The sequence below is a fragment of the Ranitomeya variabilis genome, chromosome 2, assembly GCF_051348905.1.
Source record: "Ranitomeya variabilis isolate aRanVar5 chromosome 2, aRanVar5.hap1, whole genome shotgun sequence".
Lineage (NCBI taxonomy): Eukaryota > Metazoa > Chordata > Amphibia > Anura > Dendrobatidae > Ranitomeya > Ranitomeya variabilis.
This window is the reverse complement of record NC_135233.1, coordinates 532,632,627-532,654,792: the sequence shown is the minus strand read 5'-3', so window position 1 is coordinate 532,654,792 and position 22,166 is coordinate 532,632,627. Positions and strand designations below refer to the sequence as shown.

At 47.6% G+C, this 22,166-nt stretch overlaps 1 protein-coding gene across 5 annotated transcripts in view; it reads right to left on the bottom strand.

The window, feature by feature from the left end:
- Positions 1 to 280: 280 nt before the first annotated feature.
- TCP11L1 (t-complex 11 like 1) overlaps positions 281 to 22,166 on the bottom strand; it is a 198,592-nt gene continuing 176,706 nt past the window's right edge. For 4 of the 5 annotated variants that reach the window (XM_077288103.1, XM_077288105.1, XM_077288104.1 and 1 more), the window contains 5 exons: positions 12,701 to 12,837; positions 12,272 to 12,432; positions 10,921 to 11,099; positions 9,199 to 9,371; positions 281 to 5,347 (listed from right to left, as the gene is read on the bottom strand). In XM_077288103.1, the coding sequence (XP_077144218.1) occupies positions 5,133 to 5,347; positions 9,199 to 9,371; positions 10,921 to 11,099; positions 12,272 to 12,432; positions 12,701 to 12,837 (865 nt within the window). In that variant the 3' untranslated portion in view covers positions 281 to 5,132. The remainder of the gene's footprint in view (positions 5,348 to 9,198; positions 9,372 to 10,920; positions 11,100 to 12,271; positions 12,433 to 12,700; positions 12,838 to 22,166) is intronic. The other variant, XR_013221606.1, reaches the window with a different exon arrangement.

Here is a 22,166-nt window from a genome sequence, read left to right as displayed (position 1 = left end):
ATACTCAAGTCAATAAGTTTTCCCAGGTTTTTGTGGCAAAATTAGGGGTCTCGGCTTATACTCAGGTTGGTTTATACTCGGGTCGGCTTATAATCGCGTATATACGGTAATAGTAGCTATAAAAGGTGGAGAGATGACAGCAGCAGAATATCTGAGCCACAAAAATATTCATGTCCTTTGACCATATCCTACATTAAAAGGACCAAGTCAAATCAATCTTTTCACAAATAATTAGGCAGAAGCTTTTTTTGATTTCGATCAAGTCATAAAAAGATCCAGCTCATTGGAAAATACTGTTTTATTAGGATTTTTAAGGAGAAAAGAAAATACATCCAAAATCAGTATGGAAGGTGACATTGATCAGCATCATAAATACATCACTGAGGATCCTGAGGACCAACGGCTTCATGTAGAATTATGCCAGCAGCCTCTTCAGAAAGGAAAAGGACAGGAACTCTATTGCCCCCAATAAATTACAGTACACTTTTCAGTTCATTCATTTAGCCATTTTCTTTCCACCTTGGTGCCAACTTTTTGAAAACAGTAAAAAGCTGCAAATTATATGGGAAACAAGCCGAGTGCCATAATGTGTACAGCAATCAATATAATCCTCTCTTGCTACAAAAAACCCTGTTCCCTAACTGAAGAAGTTCACTAAATGTAGTGACTACTAATAGACATCTACATTCCTCTAGTGGTATATTGTAGCTGCTTGGCCAGTGTTACACCAATTTCTTCAGGGGTTCTTAGGGAAAATATAATTATTTCCACTTTGGTATCTATGAATTTTTACTGTGTCTCTCCCTCTATATTTGGAGGTTTTTAGCCCTGTCAATTAAATCCATCCATTTTTATTTTAAATTGTTTATTAATAAAAACTGATTTCTTTTTAATTCTAGTTTTGTTGGAATCTTTTCTTGTCTGGTGACAACTATGCCACGAACATATTTTTTGATGTCACATATTTTTGTATATTCATTTGAACTTTTTACAATTAGAATTTGTAAAAATAAATGTCTGAAGTTATGGGTGGTAGGTGCAAGTTACTACACGAGACGTACAAGTGAACTCCAATCTAGTGGATCACGTACAGCTCAGGCAAAAATTAAGAGACCACTGCAAAATGTTCAGCTTGCGTGATTTTTCTCTTTTATAGGTATATTTTTGAGTAAATTTTTTTATTTATTCTATAAACTTCTGACATGTCTCTGAATTTCCAAACAATAAATTTTGTTTTTTTTTTCTAAAAAGTAGAAATGGTCAAAATTATAAAAAAAAAAAAAAAAAAAAAAAAAAAAAAAACCCCAGTGCTGTCAGACCTTTAATAATGCAAATAAAACAAGTTCATTATCATTTAGAAACAATACTAATGTTTTAACTCCGGAAGAGTTCAGAAATCAATATTTTGTGGAATAACTATGATTTTTAATCGCAGCTTTCATGCGTCCTGGCACACTTTCCACCAGTCTTTCACACTGCTTCTGGTGCAAAAATGTAAGCAGTTCTTCTTTGATGGCTTGTTACTATCAGATAAAGAAAGAAAGAAAAAAAAACTATAGCTTCCATACAAAACTAAACACTATGGCTTATTTTCATGAAATGACAAGTATTACATGGCAGCTAATATGATAAATGGCCAGTTGGCCACCCTGGTCCAACAAGGATGGCTTGAGTCTTCCAGAAAGGAGGTCGCTCACACAGATAGGCGCTCAGGTCTGACTCACAGAAGTCCTCTTTATTATACAGACTACATATACAGACTAAAATGAATAATACTTCCCTTTTATGGGTTGTAACAAGGACAACTGCAGAACAACCACCATGTACAAGCTTTCAGGAGCATGCAAAAATTCTATAATCCTGAGGGAAAAATACCAGAGACAGAAAGTGCAGCATATTGTCCACCTACCATAGTGTCTGTGAATGAATGTGTGCGCCAGTCCATTGACCGGATCAGTGAAGCCTACATATACAGGATCATAGGCATCACTGCCAGCATACTTATCCCGGGAAGGCAACAGACATATAAGTTGCGGGGGAAATAACATGAGGGGATGTGGCTGGACATGATATGAGGGGCTGCGGGGGGAACTGATATGAGGGACCGTGAGCGGACCTGATATGGGGCTGCGGGATGGATATTTGAGGCTGTGGGGATATCTTATATGAGGGTCTGTGGGGGAAATTACATGATGGGCTGTGGGGGGACCTTATATGAGGGGCTGTGGGGGGACCTGATATGAGGTACATCATATGAGGAGCCGCTCCGGACATTATACATGGGCTGTGTGGACATTACATTGGCTGTGGTGAATGCTGTTTGGGGTGCTGTGGGATATATCATACTATATAATGGCTGTGGTGGCCATTATACTGTATTATGGAATAGGGGACCATCATACTATATAAGGGAGGTGTGGTGGTGACCATACTATATAATTGTTCAATCACCACAACCCCTTTGTATACCAGACCAATGCCCAAACCTCATAACCTCCCTTTCCAACATCACTGAAGGGGGGCTTAATTGTCTCCTCTCCAAATCACACCTCACCACCTGTGCGCTCGACCCCATAACATACCACTTCCTCCCCTACCTCTCCGCCACTCTTATCCCATCCCTAACCCACCTCTTCAACCTATCACTAACTTCTGGCACCTTCTCTTCCGCTTTCAAACATGCCACAATCACGCCTATCCTTATAAAGCCAGCCCTCGATCCAACTGCTATGTCCAGCTATCGTCCAATATCGCTGCTCCCATTCGCTTCCAAACTCCTGGAGCAGCACATTCAAGCTCTTTCCACCTCCTGTCGACTCCAGCTCAAAAATATCTCCAGAATCCGTCCCTTCTTCAACCATCAATCTACTAAAATGCTTGTGAATGCCCTCATCGTCTCCCACCTTGACTACTGCAACATCCTTTTCTGTGGCCTCCCTGCTAACACCCTTGCACCTCTCCAGTCTGTCCTCAACTCTGCTGCCCGACTAATTAATCTCTCTCCTTGCTACTCCTCCGCTTCCCCCTCTGCAAATCTCTTCACTGGCTCCCTTTCCCTCAGCGTATCCAGTTCAAATTACTAATACTGACCTACAAAGCCATCCATAACCTGTCTCCTCAATATACATCTCTGAACTAATCTCCCGATATCTCCCCTCACATAATCTTCGGTCCTCCCAAGACCTCCTGCTCTCCTCCACACATATTCGCTCCTCACCCAACCGACTCCAAGACTTCTCCCGAATATCCCCCATCCTCTGGAATTCTTTGCCCAACACGTCCGACTATCAACCACATTCGGATCCTTCAGGCGGAACCTGAAAACCCTCCTCTTCAGGAAAGCTTACAGACTGCCTGCACTGACATCGCTGCCTCCTCAACACTTCAGGAGCTACAGCCTCACCAACACCGGAGCTCCTGCAACCCTCGACCTACTGTCTCCTTCCCCACCACCCTGTAGAATGTAAGCTCGCAAGGGCAGGGTCTTCGCCCCTCTGTATCATTCTGTAATTGTTAGTTTGCTTACTGTAAGTGATATCTGTAATTTGTATTTAACCCCTTCTCATGTACAGCACCATGGAATCAATGGTGCTATATAAATAATAATAATATAATGGGTGGCCTGTGGTGGACATCATACTGTATTGAATGCTGTAGTGACCATTATCATGTGAGGAAGGGGTACAGTGTGGAGGGAGCAGTGTGGGACAGTATAAAAACACAACATGAAGAGGAGACACAGAATGGAGAGGGGACAGTGTGAAATGGGGGCACAGTATGGAAAGACGTTAGGCTTGGGGGGAGGGGGAGAACGACAGTGTGGAGATATAAAGTATGTAAGGGAAATCAGTGAAGGAGAGACAGTCATCGCATAGGCTGTGGTTCATAAGGGCCTTAAAGCGGACAGTGTGGAGGCCATATATATGATAAGCGACTTATTTACAGCATAGTATGGACAGATATTTTTGTGCAGAGGGAATTTTAATAACATTTATTTTTAAGTGTGCAGTGTTGGGATGTGCTGCAGAAGAATGGAGAAAATGGAAAATTGCAGAGAAAAGCTGTGGATGTGAAAAGTCATCATGGCGTCAGGACAAGATGGAGATGAAAAGAAAGGAACAACTCAAGTCAGATAAGATGTCATCAATAAGGTACCTGGACGAAAATGTTTTTGTATGATCTAGCCTGCGTATTATCAGTCCTCTGGTTCCTATATGGCCCGCAGTCTCCCAGTATCTCTTTACCATTAAAAGAAAATACTGAGAGTTGTGGGTTTATGCAATACAAATATGTATGGGGCTGACCTGACATTGCTATTGATTACTGCACTAAGCTTGTTTCTTGTACTCTAGTACTTATGGTAGTTCTGGTGATGCATTCATGTACTGATGGTGATTCTATTGATGTATTTATTTACGGATGATGATTCTGGTGCTGTATTTATGTACTATTGATGGCTCTGGTGTTCTATTTATGTACTGATGATGATTTTGGTTTTGTATGTTTTTCGTGATGATGATCACCAGAACCACCAACCATCAGTTTCGTTGCAAGCGGTATTTGTTGCATGATGGACGTAAAAAACCATCATACATATCCTTTATCTATAATGTGGTCTGTCTAGTTTCCAGTAGGGTTTCTGCCAAATGCTGGACACCTTAACTGAAACCAATCGGCCCCCATTAAAGTAATTAAGCTATATTAGGGTCCATGACTGTCCTTGGTTCTGACATTTAAAATATAGGACATCAGGGATGAATATCACTAGGTGTCCCTGGTATTGTGTAAATGGTCCTCAAACAATGAACGATTCTATATCCAACTTTGACATTGAAAAGAGTAACTATTCTAGTGGATGTGGTCATTGGAGCTTGTTACCTTGCTCATGGGAGGGTGCGTTAGGTGTCCTACTTTAGTCTGTGACCCGACCCTTTGCTTGGGGAAAGTGGGGAGCCATTTACTCCATCTGCCTAGGACACCAAAATACCTTGTCCCGGCCATGACCGCAGAATTCTAGTGTGAGCACTTCACGTGTCACTGATCATTGTGAAAACTCTGTATCCTGTACATTAAATTTATTGGAGAGCAGAGGAGACTGACTTTTCAGCCTTTTCAGTGTAACAGTCCCAAGCTCAAGGCCGCACATCTTGTTTGATCAGTATCTTCGCCAGGAGTGAGTCATAGTATGGACTAAACACCATTTTGTTGTAGTTGACCAGACGCACAAATTTCACTGCCATCTCTTCCAGCCCTTTTTGTATTAGGCTTAGCCCCCCAGGAAGTTCAGGGATAGATCTTGGATTAGCTGCCGATAAGTAACTCAATAGAAAAGTATGGATCCTGGAATCTGTGGGGTTTAATAAAAAAAAATGTTATTGAATATGCAACTGTGATACACATTTACACATTTCATAAAGGGAATCGGTCAACAAAGTGTTAAAAAAGGTTATCCAAGTATATCATATATTGGTGGTCTATGGTTAGAAAACATGATCAATATCACTTGTTGAGGATCCGACACCTGGTGCCGCCACTGACCAGCTGTTTTCAAATCTGGTGGTGGCCGGAAGAAAACAGTAAGTGAAGCTGAACAGCACTGCTCCACACACCGTGTACTGGCCATCCTTAGGTACTGCAGCTCAGCACCTATTCACTATAATATGAGCTGAGCTAAGCATGACTGTCGCAAGCTATAGGAAAAAATTCTGCAATGCGATGGTGATGTGAATCAATGGAGTTTTACTCAAGAAACCAAACTGGCACATTAAATATATCTAAAGTCCTACAATGCCTGCACATGAGGGAAGAGACATGGTGAATCAGAAAAACTATACTACATTCCTAATTGGAGGTATTTGCTAATATTATTATTAAAACTACTACATATTGGCATAGGATCAGGGAAATGGGAATACCCCTTTAAGGTATTAACAGCCGGATACCAAAAAAGCTTTAATTGTAGAGACCCAAGAATAAGGGGTCCACTCACAATAGATAGCTGCTGGACAAAGAATGTTTTGGCTGATAGTCCGGCTGGCAGCCATGTCTCCCAACTCCTCCATTTACAGAAGCTCGCTGTGCTGTTGCCTGACTCCTGTGGCAGCTGCTTTCTCGAAAAACAGCAAAAAGATAGAAGTCTGAAATCAGCCATACCATATCGTTATCACTACCCCATAGCTCCCAACCGTCCCTCATTGTGCGGGATTGTCCCGGATTTCATGCTGTGCCCCGCTGTCCATCGCAGGACGCTGTGGTCCCGGACACAGAGCAGGAGAAACTCCGCCACGCCCCCTTTTGTTAGGCCATGCCCCTTCCCCTGTATGTTCCTGAGTCTCCCAGCGTCACCGTTCAGAGAGGGGGAGAGAGAGCCGGGGACACTTGTAGTTTGAGGTATGTAACAGCAGAGCCTGGGTGCAATGTAAGCAGCTGCCTGCAGACCAGTGTGGACTGCTGATAATGCCTGCTAGTATAAATCGTGCGTGGAATGAGTCTGGGGCTGAGCAGGGAGGGATGGACACTCACAGCCTCCCTGTTTGCCTCGGCTGCACAGAGCTCACAGATCGATGACTCACTGACACTCCAGTCAGTGCATTTCAGAGGAGGAGAGGGTGACGACGCTATTGTGGCTGCTTTTTTCCCCACGCAAAAAAGGGCAAAGCCAAAGCCCCTGTGACAGTCTGACACTATCATCATGTGCTATAATGAGACAGCAAATCATGGCACAATTAAGGTGTGTGTGCGAGGTGTATTTAGCGGAGCCGTGTGTGTGAGGTGTACAGAATGGAGCCGTGTGTGTACGAGGTGTACGGAGCGGAGCCGTGTGTGTGCGAGGTGTACGGAGCGGAGCCGTGTGTGTGCGAGGTGTACGGAGCGGAGCCGTGTGTGTACGAGGTGTACGGAGCGGAGCCGTGTGTGTACGAGGTGTACGGAGCGGAGCCGTGTGTGTACGAGGTGTACGGTGTGGAGCCGTGTGTGTACGAGGTGTACGGTGTGGAGCCGTGTGTGTACGAGGTGTACGGTGTGGAGCCGTGTGTGTACGAGGTGTACGGTGTGGAGCCGTGTGTGTACGAGGTGTACGGAGCGGAGCCGTGTGTGTACGAGGTGTACGGTGTGGAGCCGTGTGTGTACGAGGTGTACGGTGTGGAGCCGTGTGTGTACGAGATGTATGGAGCGGAGCCGTGTGTGTACGAGGTGTACGGAGCGGAGCCGCGTGTGTACGAGGTGTACGGAGCGGAGCCGTGTGTGTACTAGGTGTATGGAGCGGAGCCGTGTGTGCGAGGTGTATGGAGCGGAGCCGTGTGTGCGAGGTGTATGGAGCGGAGCCGTGTGTGCGAGGTGTATTTAGCGGAGCCATGTGTGTGCGAGGTGTATGGAGAGGAGCCATGTCTGTGCGAGGTGTATGGAGAGGAGCCGTGTGTGCAAAGTGTAAGGAGCGCAGCCGCGTGTGTAGGAGTAGCTATGTGTGGCCATTATATGGTACGAAGTATCATGTGCAGCCAATATACAGTATGGAGCACCATGTGCAGCCATTATACAGTATGGAGCATCATGTGCAGCCAATATACAGTATGGAGCATCATGTGCGGTCATTTTACAGTATGGAGCATCATGTGCGGTCATTATACAGTATGGAGCATCATGTGCGGTCATTATACAGTATGGAGCATCATGTGCGGTCATTATACAGTATGGAGCATCATGTGCGGTCATTATACAGTATGGAGCATCATGTGCAGTCATTATACAGTATGGAGCATTATGTGCGGTCATTTTACAGTATGGAGCATCATTTGGGATCATTATACAGTATGGAGCATCATGTGCGGTCATTATACAGTATGGAGCATCATGTGTGGCCATTATACAGTATGGAACACTGTGTGGCCATATTTTTTTGTTTATAATTATTGTATATGAAACAATATATGAAACAATATTTAGCAGTGCTAAATGGGTGTGGTTGGGACGTGGATATGGGTGTTACTAGTTATGAATGGGTGTGGTCAGAGGCGTGGCCTAAAATTTGCCGCGCGTTGCGCGCCACTAACTTTGTCCCTCTTTCCCATCTTAAAAAGTTGGGAGGTATGTTACCCCGATATCATCTGGGGGGGATGCAGAGTCAAGAGAGCCCCCCATACACATTGGACTGTCGGCTGAACCCCCGGGAAAAGCTGACTCTTATGTGTATGGGGCTGTAAAGGTTACATGTAATTTTTACGCCACAGATCAATGAATTAGTGAATTAAAGAGCGACATTAAAAAGTTCAAGTCACCCACAAAGAACACAGCATCCTACAGCTATGCCAATGGAAATACTGACATGTCTGTCAACATGGATGTTGGAAGACTGGGAGGGAACAGCAAAAGCAAAAAATACATTTACAAAGGGGTTAAAAGATGTACAATATTCTAAAGCCTAATGTCCACAGCTCCTATGCAGACTTGTGATCCTCCATGAGGCTGTGAGCAGTGGAGCCCCCCAGTTACTCCTGGACAGCCTGGAGGGCCACGACAGCAGGGTCAGACGAGACAGGCTTTGTATGGAGCCTGTACACACAGGGCAGAATGCGGCCCTATTCACCTATGGTAGGAGAATGCTGAATATTAGGATCATGCAAAAGCGTGAAAAACAATGGCACAAACCAAAGTATATTGTATGCAGGGCATTTTGTATTTGGCCATGAGAAAGAAAAAGGCTGCAAAAAACCCGAGGTAAAGAGACTTGAATTAGTGGAGCGTTAGGGGCGCTTTTACAGGAAAGGTTTTTCCCTGTACAATGTAAACTGTGCTGTCTCTGGAGTTATAAGGTTATTGTATGCATTTTCATATTGCAAGTAAATTAAGACAAAATTAGGGCAAATAGTACAGCAGAAAGGAGATTGAAATATATTAGAAACCAGGGGCTGCTTTTTTCTCCCCCAGAAACAGTGCCACTCTTGTACATGGGTTGTCTGTGGTATTGCAGCCTAGTCCTATTTACTTGAATGGCAATGAGCTGCAGTTCCAGACTTGGCAATTTGTGGAGCAATTTGAGGAAAAGAACCTTTTTTTTCCAATATCGTACAATCCTGGAATTTTAAACCTACCATTGTACATACTAACTATACCCTACAGATGTCCTGAATAGTGCCCATGAGACAGGAAGCTTTCCCCCATGACAGATTACAAGGGTTCAATAAAAAACGCAAACATGGTTACCTATTAATCGGTGAATGTGGTTGGCTGGGGAGGCTGCGCTCCGGATCTGCCCTCTGAGGGACGCCTCTCTCTCTGCGGAGATGGGGGGATATCCGTGCTGAGAGCAATAGCTGCTCAATTCCACACAGATCTTCTCACTGACCGTTGCCAGGACCTCCTCTGTACTGGCAGAACTACAGAGTCGGACAAGGGAGAAAAGGGATCATTACTGCCAGTATTCTGTGTAACCGTACACAACATTCTCTCAGTAAGACACAAAGCATTCTACAGAAGCAATAACAATATGTCACTCATTGCCGTTGTTTCTTGTATATGGACTTCTGAGAACATCAGGCCATGTATATGGTCAGGGTGACCCACGCAGACGGGGTAGATTATTCCCACAGGCAAATTACACTCCTCAGCTCATCTATCAATCCTGAATCACGCGCACAGACAAGAAAGCGTTCATATCATTCCATCTATTGTAAGGGTACTGTCACACTAAACGATTTACCAACGATCACGACCAGCGATACGACCTGGCCGTGATCGTTGGTAAGTGGTTGTGTGGTCGCTGGGGAGCTGTCACACAGTCAGCTCTCCAGCGACCAACGATGCCGAAGGCCCCGGGTAACCAGGGTAAACATCGGGTTACTAAGCGCAGGGCCGCGCTTAGTAACCCGATGTTTACCGTGGTTACAAGCGTAAAAGTAAAAAAAACCAAACAGTACATACTCACATTCCGGTGTCTGTCCCCCGGCGTTCTGCTTCTCTGTACTGTGTCTGCCAGCCGGAAAGCACAGCGGTGACGTCACCGCTGTGCTCGCTTTCCGGCCGGCCGGCGCTCACAGTGCAGAGAAGCAGAACGCCGGGGGACAGATACCGGAATGTAAGTATGTACTGTTTGTTTTTTTTTACTTTTACGCTGGTAACCACGGTAAACATCGGGTTACTAAGCGCGGCCCTGCGCTTAGTAACCCGATGCTTACCCTGGTTACAAGCGAACACATCAAAAGAAAGTTCCAAACGATCTGCTACGACGTACGATTCTCAGCAGGATCCCTGATCGCTGCTGCGTGTCAGACACAGCGATATCGTATGGATATCGCTGGAACGTCACAGATCGTACCATCGTAGCGATCAAAGTGCCAATGTGTGACAGTACCCTAAGTCTGTCTAATGAATGTAGGCATCAGTAACGAACATTCGGTGCTGCTGACGGCCATAATACATCTTTATAGTAGATTTAGTTCCTTTTCATATACACAGCTCCAAACACCAACTAAGGTTTTATAGATAGCAACAACCAATATCAGAGGGCGTTGAGGAGCCTACTGGAGATGGAAGCCCCCTATAGTGGGGGCTATGACAGCTATGTGTAAAAGGAGACAGGGGATTTTAAGCACTGTGATAACAGATAAAAAGAGGCTTCCAATAAAATACAGATGTATTATTAAAAAAATATATATTACAAAAATGAAATTCTCAGTCCACTTTAATTGGCTGTAATCAAGCACAGATGTCTTGTTTGGATGGCTGGACCATGAAGAATAACCGTTAACTGATCTATGGGGAAAATAAGCAACGATTACGACATATTTTAGCAGATCGCGATTGGCTTTCAGTATACATCTATAGAGAATTGCCAACAAGGAGCAAAGGGTCTGCCCTGATTGACAGCACAGAGAAGGGAGGGTCTCCTTTAATCTTCCCATGCAATGATTTCATCATTCTACTTACGGAGATCCCACACCTTCCAACAAAATTCTAATGAGACGCTTCATTCTGTCCATAAAGGCAGCATGACTGGTGATGCCAGAAGTGGAATTCTGTATAATCAGGAGCAACGTCCCCAGCAATGTGAGCTGTGTCGCCTCCATCTTTATCTCCTGGAAGCGGATCTGGTCCATTACCAGGGTCTGGACAAAGCAAACAATCAATGAAAGACAGAGGAATATCAATATAATTCTAAAATCAAGTGTATGATATATTTAGCGTAAATCATTGCTGATCTATAGACAAAAGGGGTCCTTCATTGTCTAATCAGTGGGGGTCCAATGAAGAATGGAGGGGCTGTGTTGCAAGTGCAAGACATCTGATCCATAATGACACCATCCTGATGGGACACAATGCTAGAAACCCTGTCTGGATAGTTATGTACCATGAATGTCTGATTGGGTCTGAGAGTCTCACTGATGTCCAGATTTAGGTGCCTGCCACACATCGTGTACACAGCCTATTAGGGTACCGTCACACAGTGGCATTTTTATCGCTACGACGGCACGATTCGTGACGTTCTAGCAATATCGTTACGATCTCGCAGTGTCTGACACGCTACTGCGATCAGGCACCCAGCTGAGAATCGTACGTCGTAGCACATCGTTTGAAACTTTCTTTCGTCGCTGGATCTCCCGCTGTCATCGCTGGATCGATGTGTGTGACAGCGATCCAGCGATGCGTTCGCTGGTAACCAGGGTAAACATCGGGTTACTAAGCGCAGGGCCGCGCTTAGTAACATTGGGTTACTAAGCGCGGCCCATCGGGTTTACCGTGGTTACCAGCGTAAAAGTAAAAAAAAAAAAAAACGTGCATACTCACATTCCGGTGTCCGTCAGGTCCCTTGCCGTCTGCTTTCCGCTCTGACTGTCTGCCGGCCGGAAAGTGAGAGCAGATCACAGCGGTGACGTCGCCGCTGTGATCTGCTCTCACTGTACGGCGGCACTCAGTCACAGCGGGAAGCAGACTGCAAGGGACCGGACGGACATCAGATGGTGAGTATGTACGGTTTGTTTTTTTTTACTTTTACGCTGGTAACCACGGTAAACATCGGGTTACTAAGCGCGGCCCTGCGCTTAGTAACCCGATGTTTACCCTGGTTACCCGGGGACTTCGGCATCGCTCCAGCGCCGTGATTGCACAGTGTGACCGCAGTCTACGACGCTGGAGCGATAATCATACGACGCTGCGACGTCACGGATCGTGCCGTCGTAGCGATTAAAATGGTACTGTGTGACGGTACCCTTAGTGTGTATGGGAGATAGTGGGACATTTGCCATGTCCTCACACATATGACTGAAGGCTAACTTCATACCTCTGGGAAGGGTTTACATTCATGGTCCCATGTGACAAGTTTGATGTAAGCATGATTTAACACAGTGGTGGGACAAAGAGAGCTGGAGGAAGCTGCAACAGAGTTCTTGGCCAAAAGCTCAGCCGTTTCCTGAATCCAGCTTGTGACCAATTCTAAAGAATCTAGTCAAGAAGGAAAAAAAACATCAGGTTATAAAAAGATCACACTAAAAGAATAAAACAGTGCCACCCTGTCCACAGGTTGTGTGTGGGCTTAGCCCTATTAACTTTAAAGGGAGTGTAATTACAGATACAACCTGGGTACAGATTTGGAAGAAAGTGGAAATATTTTCAACCCTTTCAAAAATTCTCAAGTTTTGGTTTCATAGGTTTTCAAACCTCCCAGATCCTGACATGCAGCACATAAGGTCGCTCGTGAAGAACACCGTACTTGGTTGCTTTTCAAAGAAATCCTGGAATTTTTTCCTCTCGTACTCCACAGACTGTTGCATTAAATGTGGACGAATGCTGCTGATGGCAAAGTTGGCCATATCTAATTTCATCAGATCCAAAATGGCAAAGATTGCTCTGTGGAACAAGAATGGCAAAAATCAACACCAATAGTGGGAAGAAACGAGACATCACCGACCACAGTGCGATTATCAGGAAGCATTTAGAACTGTGACACTGTACAAAGTAATGATCCTTTGTACTATAATCGCTACGCTATATACTCACATATAGTATCCCAAACACTAAACAGGGGAATGCCAGGGCAACCTCTAACAGACATCACAGAGGATCTCACTCAGGAAGTCTCAGCACAATCATTTCAAAGATATATCTCAGGAATCAATTTCATTTAAAAAATACCTGCAACACCGTCTATTGTTATAATGTAATTTGCAATGGTTGCTAGCATATCAAATACATTTTTACCCATTGCTTTTTGCTTTCCTGTTTTCCCTTATGCACTACTGTTTGTCAGTGCTGCTGGGGGCAGACTCCTAAATCAGTCTCCTTCCCTCTCTGGCAGCTGACAGTATCACTGCTCTCCTGGAAAGTTTGTTGGCCATTAGCAGACAAGCCCCAGCTGATTCTGCAGTGCTGTAGATAAGCCCCCGATGTAACCTGAAAGATAAGAAAAACAAGTTAGATTATACTCATCTGGGGGGGCGGTCCGGTGCGGTCTGATGGGCGTTGCGGTCCGAGTCCCACGCCTCCCATCTTCATGTAAAAACGTCCTCTTCCTTGTTTCCGGTCACAGCTCCTGTGTAGGCGTACTTTATCTGCCCTGTTGAGGGTAGAGCAAAGTACTGGAGTGTGCAGGTGCCGGGAAAGGTCCGAGAAGCCCCGTGCCTGCGCACTGCAGTACTTTGCTCTGCCCTCAACAGGGCAGATAAAGTACGCCTGCGCAGGAGCCACGACAGGAAGCAAAGAGAACGTCATCGTATGAAGATGGGAGGCGCCGGACCCGGATCACGACGCCCATCGGACCAGACCCCCCCCAGGTGAGTATAATGTAACTTGTTTTTCTTATCTTTCAGGTTACATCGGGGGGGCTTATCTACAGCATTACAGAATGCAGTAGATAAGCCCCTAATGGCGGTGGCTGAAGCTTATATACGAAAAAGTAGGTGACAGATTCCCTTTAACACATTGTTCCACATTTACTTGTACTGCAAAGAAAAAATAGGTGAAATAGCCTTTAATTTTCCAAAACGTTAAACTGTTGATCAGAATAATTATACATATTTACAGTGGGTCAAATAAGTGTTGAACAAGTCACCAATTTTCTAAGTAAATATATTTCTAAAGGTGCTATTGACCTGAAATTCTCACTAGATGTCCATCCAATCCACACAGGCAAAGAAGTAAAAATCATATATGTCCATGAATTAAGTTATGTGTAATACTGCAAAATGACAGAGGGAAAAAGTATTGAACACATGAAGAACGAGAAGTGCAAAAAGCCATGACACCAGCTGAAATGTATCAGTAATTAAAAAAGAATACTGATTGCATTGGATACAGAAAAATTTCTAAACTACTGAAGGTTACAGTGAGCACTGTTGGGGCAATAATCCAGAAATAGAAAGAACATCATTTCACCGTATCCAGCCTCGACCAGGTGCTCCACACAAGATTTCAGTCAGAGGAGTACATTTTCACAAGAGTTGTCTAAGGGTATGTGTGCACATGTTGCATATTTGCCTGTGGAATTTTCTGTGCAGATTCTGCATCTCTTGGCAGAAAAAGCAGGTAAAAATCCATTTTTTTTGGATTTGATGCGTTTATGATGCGGATTTTCATGCTTTTTTTTCATGTGGATTTGTATGCCTTTTTGTAGGTCAAATAAAGATCTATTATTTAACAAAAACAAAAAAGAATTGTGATGTCATTTCTTGTCCAACCTCTTCATTTACATACTCCATTGAAGAATAATGTTTACACACACAGATAGATAAATAATAGATGATACTGTAGATAGCTATATCGATAGATGATAGATAGATGATAGAGCTATAGATAGATATATCTATAGATAGATGGATAGATATAGAGATAGATAGATAGATAATACCAAGCCCGATGTTTAGTAATAAACATAATAAAATGGTACATAGAGAGTTAAATAAAGACACACACACAAAATCTGCATTAGGCCGGGGTCACACTCGCGAGAAACTCACATGAGTCTCGCACCCAACACTGCCACCGGCACTAGGGACCGGAGCATTCAGCTACATAGAAATACATGCAGCCACACACTCCGGTCCCAGTGCCGGGTATTGAGGTGCGAGACTCGTTTGAGTTTCTCGCAAGTGTGACCCCGGCCTTAAACACAATATCTGTTTAATTTAAAAAAAAATTTGAAAAAAAAAAAATGGCAATTTTCTGTGCCACAGAGGGAAAGTCAGCGACTGGGGGCCGATGTTTAAAGCCTAGGAAGGGGTTAATACCCATGGATCTTCTCAGGCTATGAATATCAGCCAGCAGCTGTATATTTAGCCTTTACTGGCTATTAAAATAGGGGTACCCCCCCAAAAAAAAAATGACGTGGGGTCCCCCTATAATAAATAGCCAGATAAAGCTATGCAGACAGCTGTGGGCTGATATTCATAGCCTAGGAAGGGGCCATGGTTATTGCTCCCCCAGCTACAAACACCAGCTCACAGCCACACCAGAAATGGCGTATCTGTAAGATGCGCCAATTCCAGCAGTTAGCCTCTCTTTTCCCACTGCCCTGTAGTGGTGGCATATGGGGTAATATTTGTGGGGTTGATGTCACCTTTGTATTGTAAGGTGACATCAACCCGGCTTACTAATGTAGAGGGGTCAATAAGACACCTATCCATTACTAATCCTATAGTTGTGAAAGGGTTAAATAAACACACAGCCAGAGTACAGTATTTTAATAAAATAAAACACTACACAGTTTTCCCATATTTATTGTTCTGCCAATCCATGCGACGCCCTCGATCTCCTGCAAAAAAATAATAAAAAAAACAACACAAATACTCCCTGGTCCGATGTAGTCCATTTAATAACGAGTGTCCCACGACGATCTCCCCTATAGAGCAGTCACATCAGGAGATGTGACTGCTCTATAGGCCTCCAGTGACACACTGACAGGAGACAATGGCTCCTGCACTGATATCACTGAGGGTTCACGGAGTTCACTGCTCTCACTTTATGGCACTGCCTCGTGAGAATTTTCCGACGCAGCGGTGCTGCAAATGACAGTAGAAACTCTGCTGAACTCACGGAAGCGGAGGGATACAGCGATTGTATCACTGGAGCTCCTGGAGAGCGGTCACATTTGCCGATGTGACAGCTCTCCACGGGTATTCGTCTTGGGACACTCGTTATTAAATGGATTACATCGGAACAGAGAGCATACTGTTGGCTTATTATTTTTGTTACAGGTGATCGGGGACGTCGGGGACTAGGTGATTAGTGAATATGTACTGTATATGTGTATATGTGAAATGCTCTAAAGAAGTCGCCACCGCCATCATCTTGGCTAAGCTGTCGGTCGTACCCATGCGCAGAGGCTACTGGGTAACAAGATCGGCAAGCCGCACACCGTGCCCTGCAAGGTGACCGGACGTTGCGGCTCTGTCCTGGTGCGTCTCATCCCCGCACCTAGGGGAACTGGCATCGTGTCTGCTCCCGTACCCAAGAAGCTGCTGATGATGGCTGGTATTGATGACTGCTACACCTCGGCCAGGGGCTGCACTGCCACCCTGGGTAACTTTGCCAAGGCCACCTTTGACGTGATCTCCAGGACCTACAGCTACCTGACTCCAGACCTCTGGAAGGAAACTGTCTTCACCAAGTCTCCATACCAGGAGTACACAGACCATCTGGCAAAGACCCACACCCGAGTGTCTGTGCAGAGGACCCAGGCCGCCGCTGTCCCGGCCACCTCCTGATCTGGTCGAATAAAATAAAGTTCATGATCATCACAGTAACCCTTTGTGCTGCATCTTGCTTTTCTAGTTATCACTCCTACCAGTGTTTAGACTGGCAATGCCATAATGTTGGCTGTATATATTAAGTACAGTATGTCCCTAATCTGATGCTGAGGTGCAAAATCTAATTCCAGATTTCAGTTTGGAGTGCAGTTGACTCTTTGCGGAAAGTTTTGTAAAGAATGTTCTGCAGTAATTTCTGCTGAAAACCCCTGTATATTACACTGCAGATCTCTTCACAGGGGGAAATAATCATTGCTCCAATAACTATTTGTAGAATAGAAGCAGTTAGGTCTTTATATACAGTACAGACCAAAAGTTTCTCCCTGTCCATGTCCTAATAAAGACTTTTACAGCAACGGGCTTGGTGAGTGCTAACTACCGTACTTTTTTTCTTCTTTGGATGTCATGCACTTTTTTGGTTATGCACCCCTAGTGCCCATGCAATCGAGTAGGAGGTAAAGGCACTGGTACAGCACTTCACAGCACGCAGATAGGTGATCGCGTAGGCAGCAGTGCAGGTATAACCTTTTTTTTTTTTTTTTCTTCTCTGTGGAAAAAGTTTGGACATACCTTCTCATTTAAATTATTGCCCACTCTCCCCAGTCCCACAAGCTCGCTGCCTCGGGGTAATCCTTGACGCTGATCTCTCCTTCAAACCACATATCCAAGCCCTTTCCACTTCCTGCCGACTTCAACTCAAAAATATTTCACGAATCCGTACATTCCTCAACCAAGAATCTGCAAAAACCCTAGTCCATGCCCTCATCATCTCTCGCCTTGACTACTGCAACCTCCTGCTCTGTGGCCTACCCTCTAAAACTCTCGCACCCCTCCAATCTATTCTAAACTCAGCTGCCCGACTAATCCACCTGTCCCCCCGCCTCTCCCCTCTGTCAATCCCTGCACTGGCTCCCCATTACCCAGAGACTCCAGTACAAAACCCTAACCATGACGTACAAAGCCATCCACAATCTGTCTCCTCCATACATCTGTGACCTCGTCTCCCGGTACTTTCCTGCACGCAACCTCCGATCCTCACAAGATCTCCTTCTCTACTCCCCTCTTATCTCCTCTTCCCACAATCGTATACAAGATTTCTCTCGCGTATCACCCCTACTCTGGAACCCTCTACCACAACACATCAGACTCTCGCCTACCATCGAAACCTTCAAAAAGAGCCTGAAGACCCACCTCTTCCGACAAGCCTACAACCTGCAGTAACCACCGATCGACCAAACCACTGCATGACCAGCTCTATCCTCGCCTACTGTATTCTCACCCATCCCTTGTAGATTGTGAGCCTTCGCGGGCAGGGTCCTCTCTCCTCCTGTACCAGTTATGACTTGTATTGTTTAAGATTATTGTACTTGTTTTTATTATGTATACCCCTCCCTCACATGTAAAGCGCCATGGAATAAATGGCGCTATAACAATAAATAACTAGATGGGCATTTCCTGAAGAAAATACATGGTGCTTGAACAGCGCTGCCAGCTTTACAGCAGCACTTTTCACACACGGGACTGGGAGGCCACTTACTTTTCCACACCCGGGACCAGGGGAGCACTTACTTTTCCACACCCGGGACCAGGGGCGCACTTACTTTTCCACACCCGGGACCGGGGCGCACTTACTTTTGCACACACGGGGCCGGGGGCGCACTTACTTTTGCATACGGGGCCGGGGGCGCACTTACTTTTGCACACGGGGCCGGGGGCGCACTTACTTTTGCACACGGGGCCGGGGGCGCACTTACTTTTGCACACGGGGCCGGGGGCGCACTTACTTTTGCACACGGGGCCGGGGGCGCACTTACTTTTGCACACGGGGCCGGGGGCGCACTTACTTTTGCACACGGGGCCGGGGGCGCACTTACTTTTGCACACGGGGCCGGGGGCGCACTTACTTTTGCACACGGGGCCGGGGGCGCACTTACTTTTGCACACGGGGCCGGGGGCGCACTTACTTTTGCACACGGGGCCGGGGGCGCACTTACTTTTGCACACGGGGCCGGGGGAGCACTTACTTTTGCACACGGGGCCGGGGGGGCACTTACTTTTCACACACGGGGCCGGAGGGGCACTTACTTTTCACACACGGGGCCGGGGGGGCACTTACTTTTCACACACGGGGCCGGGGGGGCACTTACTTTTCACACACGGGGCCGGGGGGCACTTACTTTTCACACACGGGGCTGGGGGGGCACTTACTTTTCACACACGGGGCCGGGAGGCACTTACTTTTCACACACGGGGCCGGGGGGGCACTTACTTTTGCACACGGGGCCGGGGGGGCACTTACTTTTCACACACGGGGCCGGGGGGGCACTTACTTTTGCACACGGGGCCGGGGGGGCACTTACTTTTCACACACGGGGCCGGAGGGGCACTTACTTTTCACACACGGGGCCGGGGGGGCACTTACTTTTCACACACGGGGCCGGGGGGCACTTACTTATCACACACGGGGCCGGGGGGCACTTACTTTTCACACACGGGGCTGGGGGGGCACTTACTTTTCACACACGGGGCCGGGAGGCACTTACTTTTCACACACGGGGCCGGGGGGCACTTACTTTTGCACACGGGGCCGGGGGCGCACTTACTTTTGCACACGGGGCCGGGGGCGCACTTACTTTTGCACACGGGGCCGGGGGCGCACTTACTTTTGCACACGGGGCCGGGGGCGCACTTACTTTTGCACACGGGGCCGGGGGCGCACTTACTTTTGCACACGGGGCCGGGGGCGCACTTACTTTTGCACACGGGGCCGGGGGCGCACTTACTGTTGCACACAGGGCAGGGGGCGCACTTACTGTTGCACACAGGGCCGGGGGTGCACTTACTTTTGCACACGGGGCCGGGGGGCACTTACTTTTCACACCCGGGACCAGGGGAGCACTTACTTTTCCACACCCGGGACCAGGGGCGCACTTACTTTTCCACACCCGGGACCGGGGCGCACTTACTTTTGCACACACGGGGCCGGGGGCGCACTTACTTTTGCACACGGGGCCGGGGGCGCACTTACTTTTGCACACGGGGCCGGGGGCGCACTTACTTTTGCACACGGGGCCGGGGGCGCACTTACTTTTGCACACGGGGCCGGGGGCGCACTTACTTTTGCACACGGGGCCGGGGGCGCACTTACTTTTGCACACGGGGCCGGGGACGCACTTACTTTTGCACACGGGGCCGGGGACGCACTTACTTTTGCACACGGGGCCGGGGGCGCACTTACTTTTGCACACGGGGCCGGGGGCGCACTTACTTTTGCACACGGGGCCGGGGGCGCACTTACTTTTGCACACGGGGCCGGGGGCGCACTTACTTTTGCACACGGGGCCGGGGGCGCACTTACTTTTGCACACGGGGCCGGGGGCGCACTTACTTTTGCACACGGGGCCGGGGGCGCACTTACTTTTGCACACGGGGCCGGGGGCGCACTTACTTTTGCACACGGGGCCGGGGGAGCACTTACTTTTGCACACGGGGCCGGGGGGGCACTTACTTTTCACACACGGGGCCGGAGGGGCACTTACTTTTCACACACAGGGCCGGGGGGGCACTTACTTTTCACACACGGGGCCAGGGGGGCACTTACTTTTCACACACGGGGCCGGGGGGCACTTACTTTTCACACACGGGGCCGGGGGGCACTTACTTTTCACACACGGGGCTGGGGGGGCACTTACTTTTCACACACGGGGCCGGGAGGCACTTACTTTTCACACACGGGGCCGGGGGGCACTTACTTTTCACACACGGGGCCGGGGGGGCACTTACTTTTCACACACGGGACGAGAGGGTGTCACAGTCACTTTATTCTGATGTTTGACTTTGATAAATAATCATGTCCTAAAATGGACACCATACATTTGCATAGCTGCCATCTTTGGAAGGTCAAGTTGGGGGTAATGGAAAGTTCGCCATTATTTCCTATGGGAATTTTTTTTTTTTAAATGCGATTTAAATAAATACTACATATCGGATCGACTATAAAAGTCATAGCACACCTGTCCCCACCGAGGCCTTCGAAACGCCGCCTGAACGGGGTCTCTGCGCCGAGCGGTTCGGGCCGCATTAATTGCGGAAAACGCGGAGAAGAATAACTAGATGGGCATTTCCTGAAGGAAATACATGGTGCTTGAACAGCGCTGCCAGCTTTACAGCAGCACTTTTCACAGACGGGACCAGGGGGGCCACTTACTTTTCCACACCCGGGAACGGGGCACACTTACTTTTGCACACGGGGCCGGGGGCGCACTTACTTTTGCACACGGGGCCGGGGGCGCACTTACATTTGCACACGGGGCCGGGGGCGCACTTACTTTTGCACACGGGGCCGGGGGCGCACTTACTTTTGCACACGGGGCCGGGGGCGCACTTACTTTTGCACACGGGGCCGGGGGCGCACTTACTTTTGCACACGGGGCCGGGGGCGCACTTACTTTTGCACACGGGGCCGGGGGCGCACTTACTTTTGCACACGGGGCCGGGGGCGCACTTACTTTTGCACACGGGGCCGGGGGCGCACTTACTTTTGCACACGGGGCCGGGGGCGCACTTACTTTTGCACACGGGGCCGGGGGCGCACTTACTTTTGCACACGGGGCCGGGGGCGCACTTACTTTTGCACACGGGGCCGGGGGCGCACTTACTTTTGCACACGGGGCCGGGGGCGCACTTACTTTTGCACACGGGGCCGGGGGCGCACTTACTTTTGCACACGGGGCCGGGGGCGCACTTACTTTTGCACACGGGGCCGGGGGGGCACTTACTTTTGCACACGGGGCCGGGGGGGGCACTTACTTTTCACACACGGGGCCGGGGGGGCACTTACTTTTGCACACGGGGCCGGGGGGGCACTTACTTTTCACACACGGGGCCGGGGGGGCACTTACTTTTGCACACGGGGCCGGGGGCGCACTTACTTTTGCACACGGGGCCGGGGGCGCACTTACTTTTCACACACGGGGCCGGGGGCGCACTTACTTTTCACACACGGGGCCGGGGGGGCACTTACTTTTCACACACGGAGCCGGGGGGGGGGCACTTACTTTTCACACACGGGACGAGAGGGTGTCATAGTCACTTTATTCTGATGTTTGACTTTGATAAATGATCATGTCCTAAAATGGACACCGTACATTTGCATAGCTGCCATCTTTGGAAGGTCAAGTTGGCGGTAATGGAAAGTTCGCCATTATTTCCTATGGGAAATTTTTTTTAAAAAATGCGATTTAAATAAAATGTACATATCGGATCGACTATAAAAGTCATAGCACACCTGTCCCCACCGAGGCCTTCGAAACGCCGCCTGAACGGGGTCTCTACGCCGAGCGGTTCGGGCCGCATTAATTGCGGAAAACGCGGAGAAGAATAATAAATAGATGGGCATTTCCTGAAGGAAATACATGGTGCTTGAACAGCGCTGCC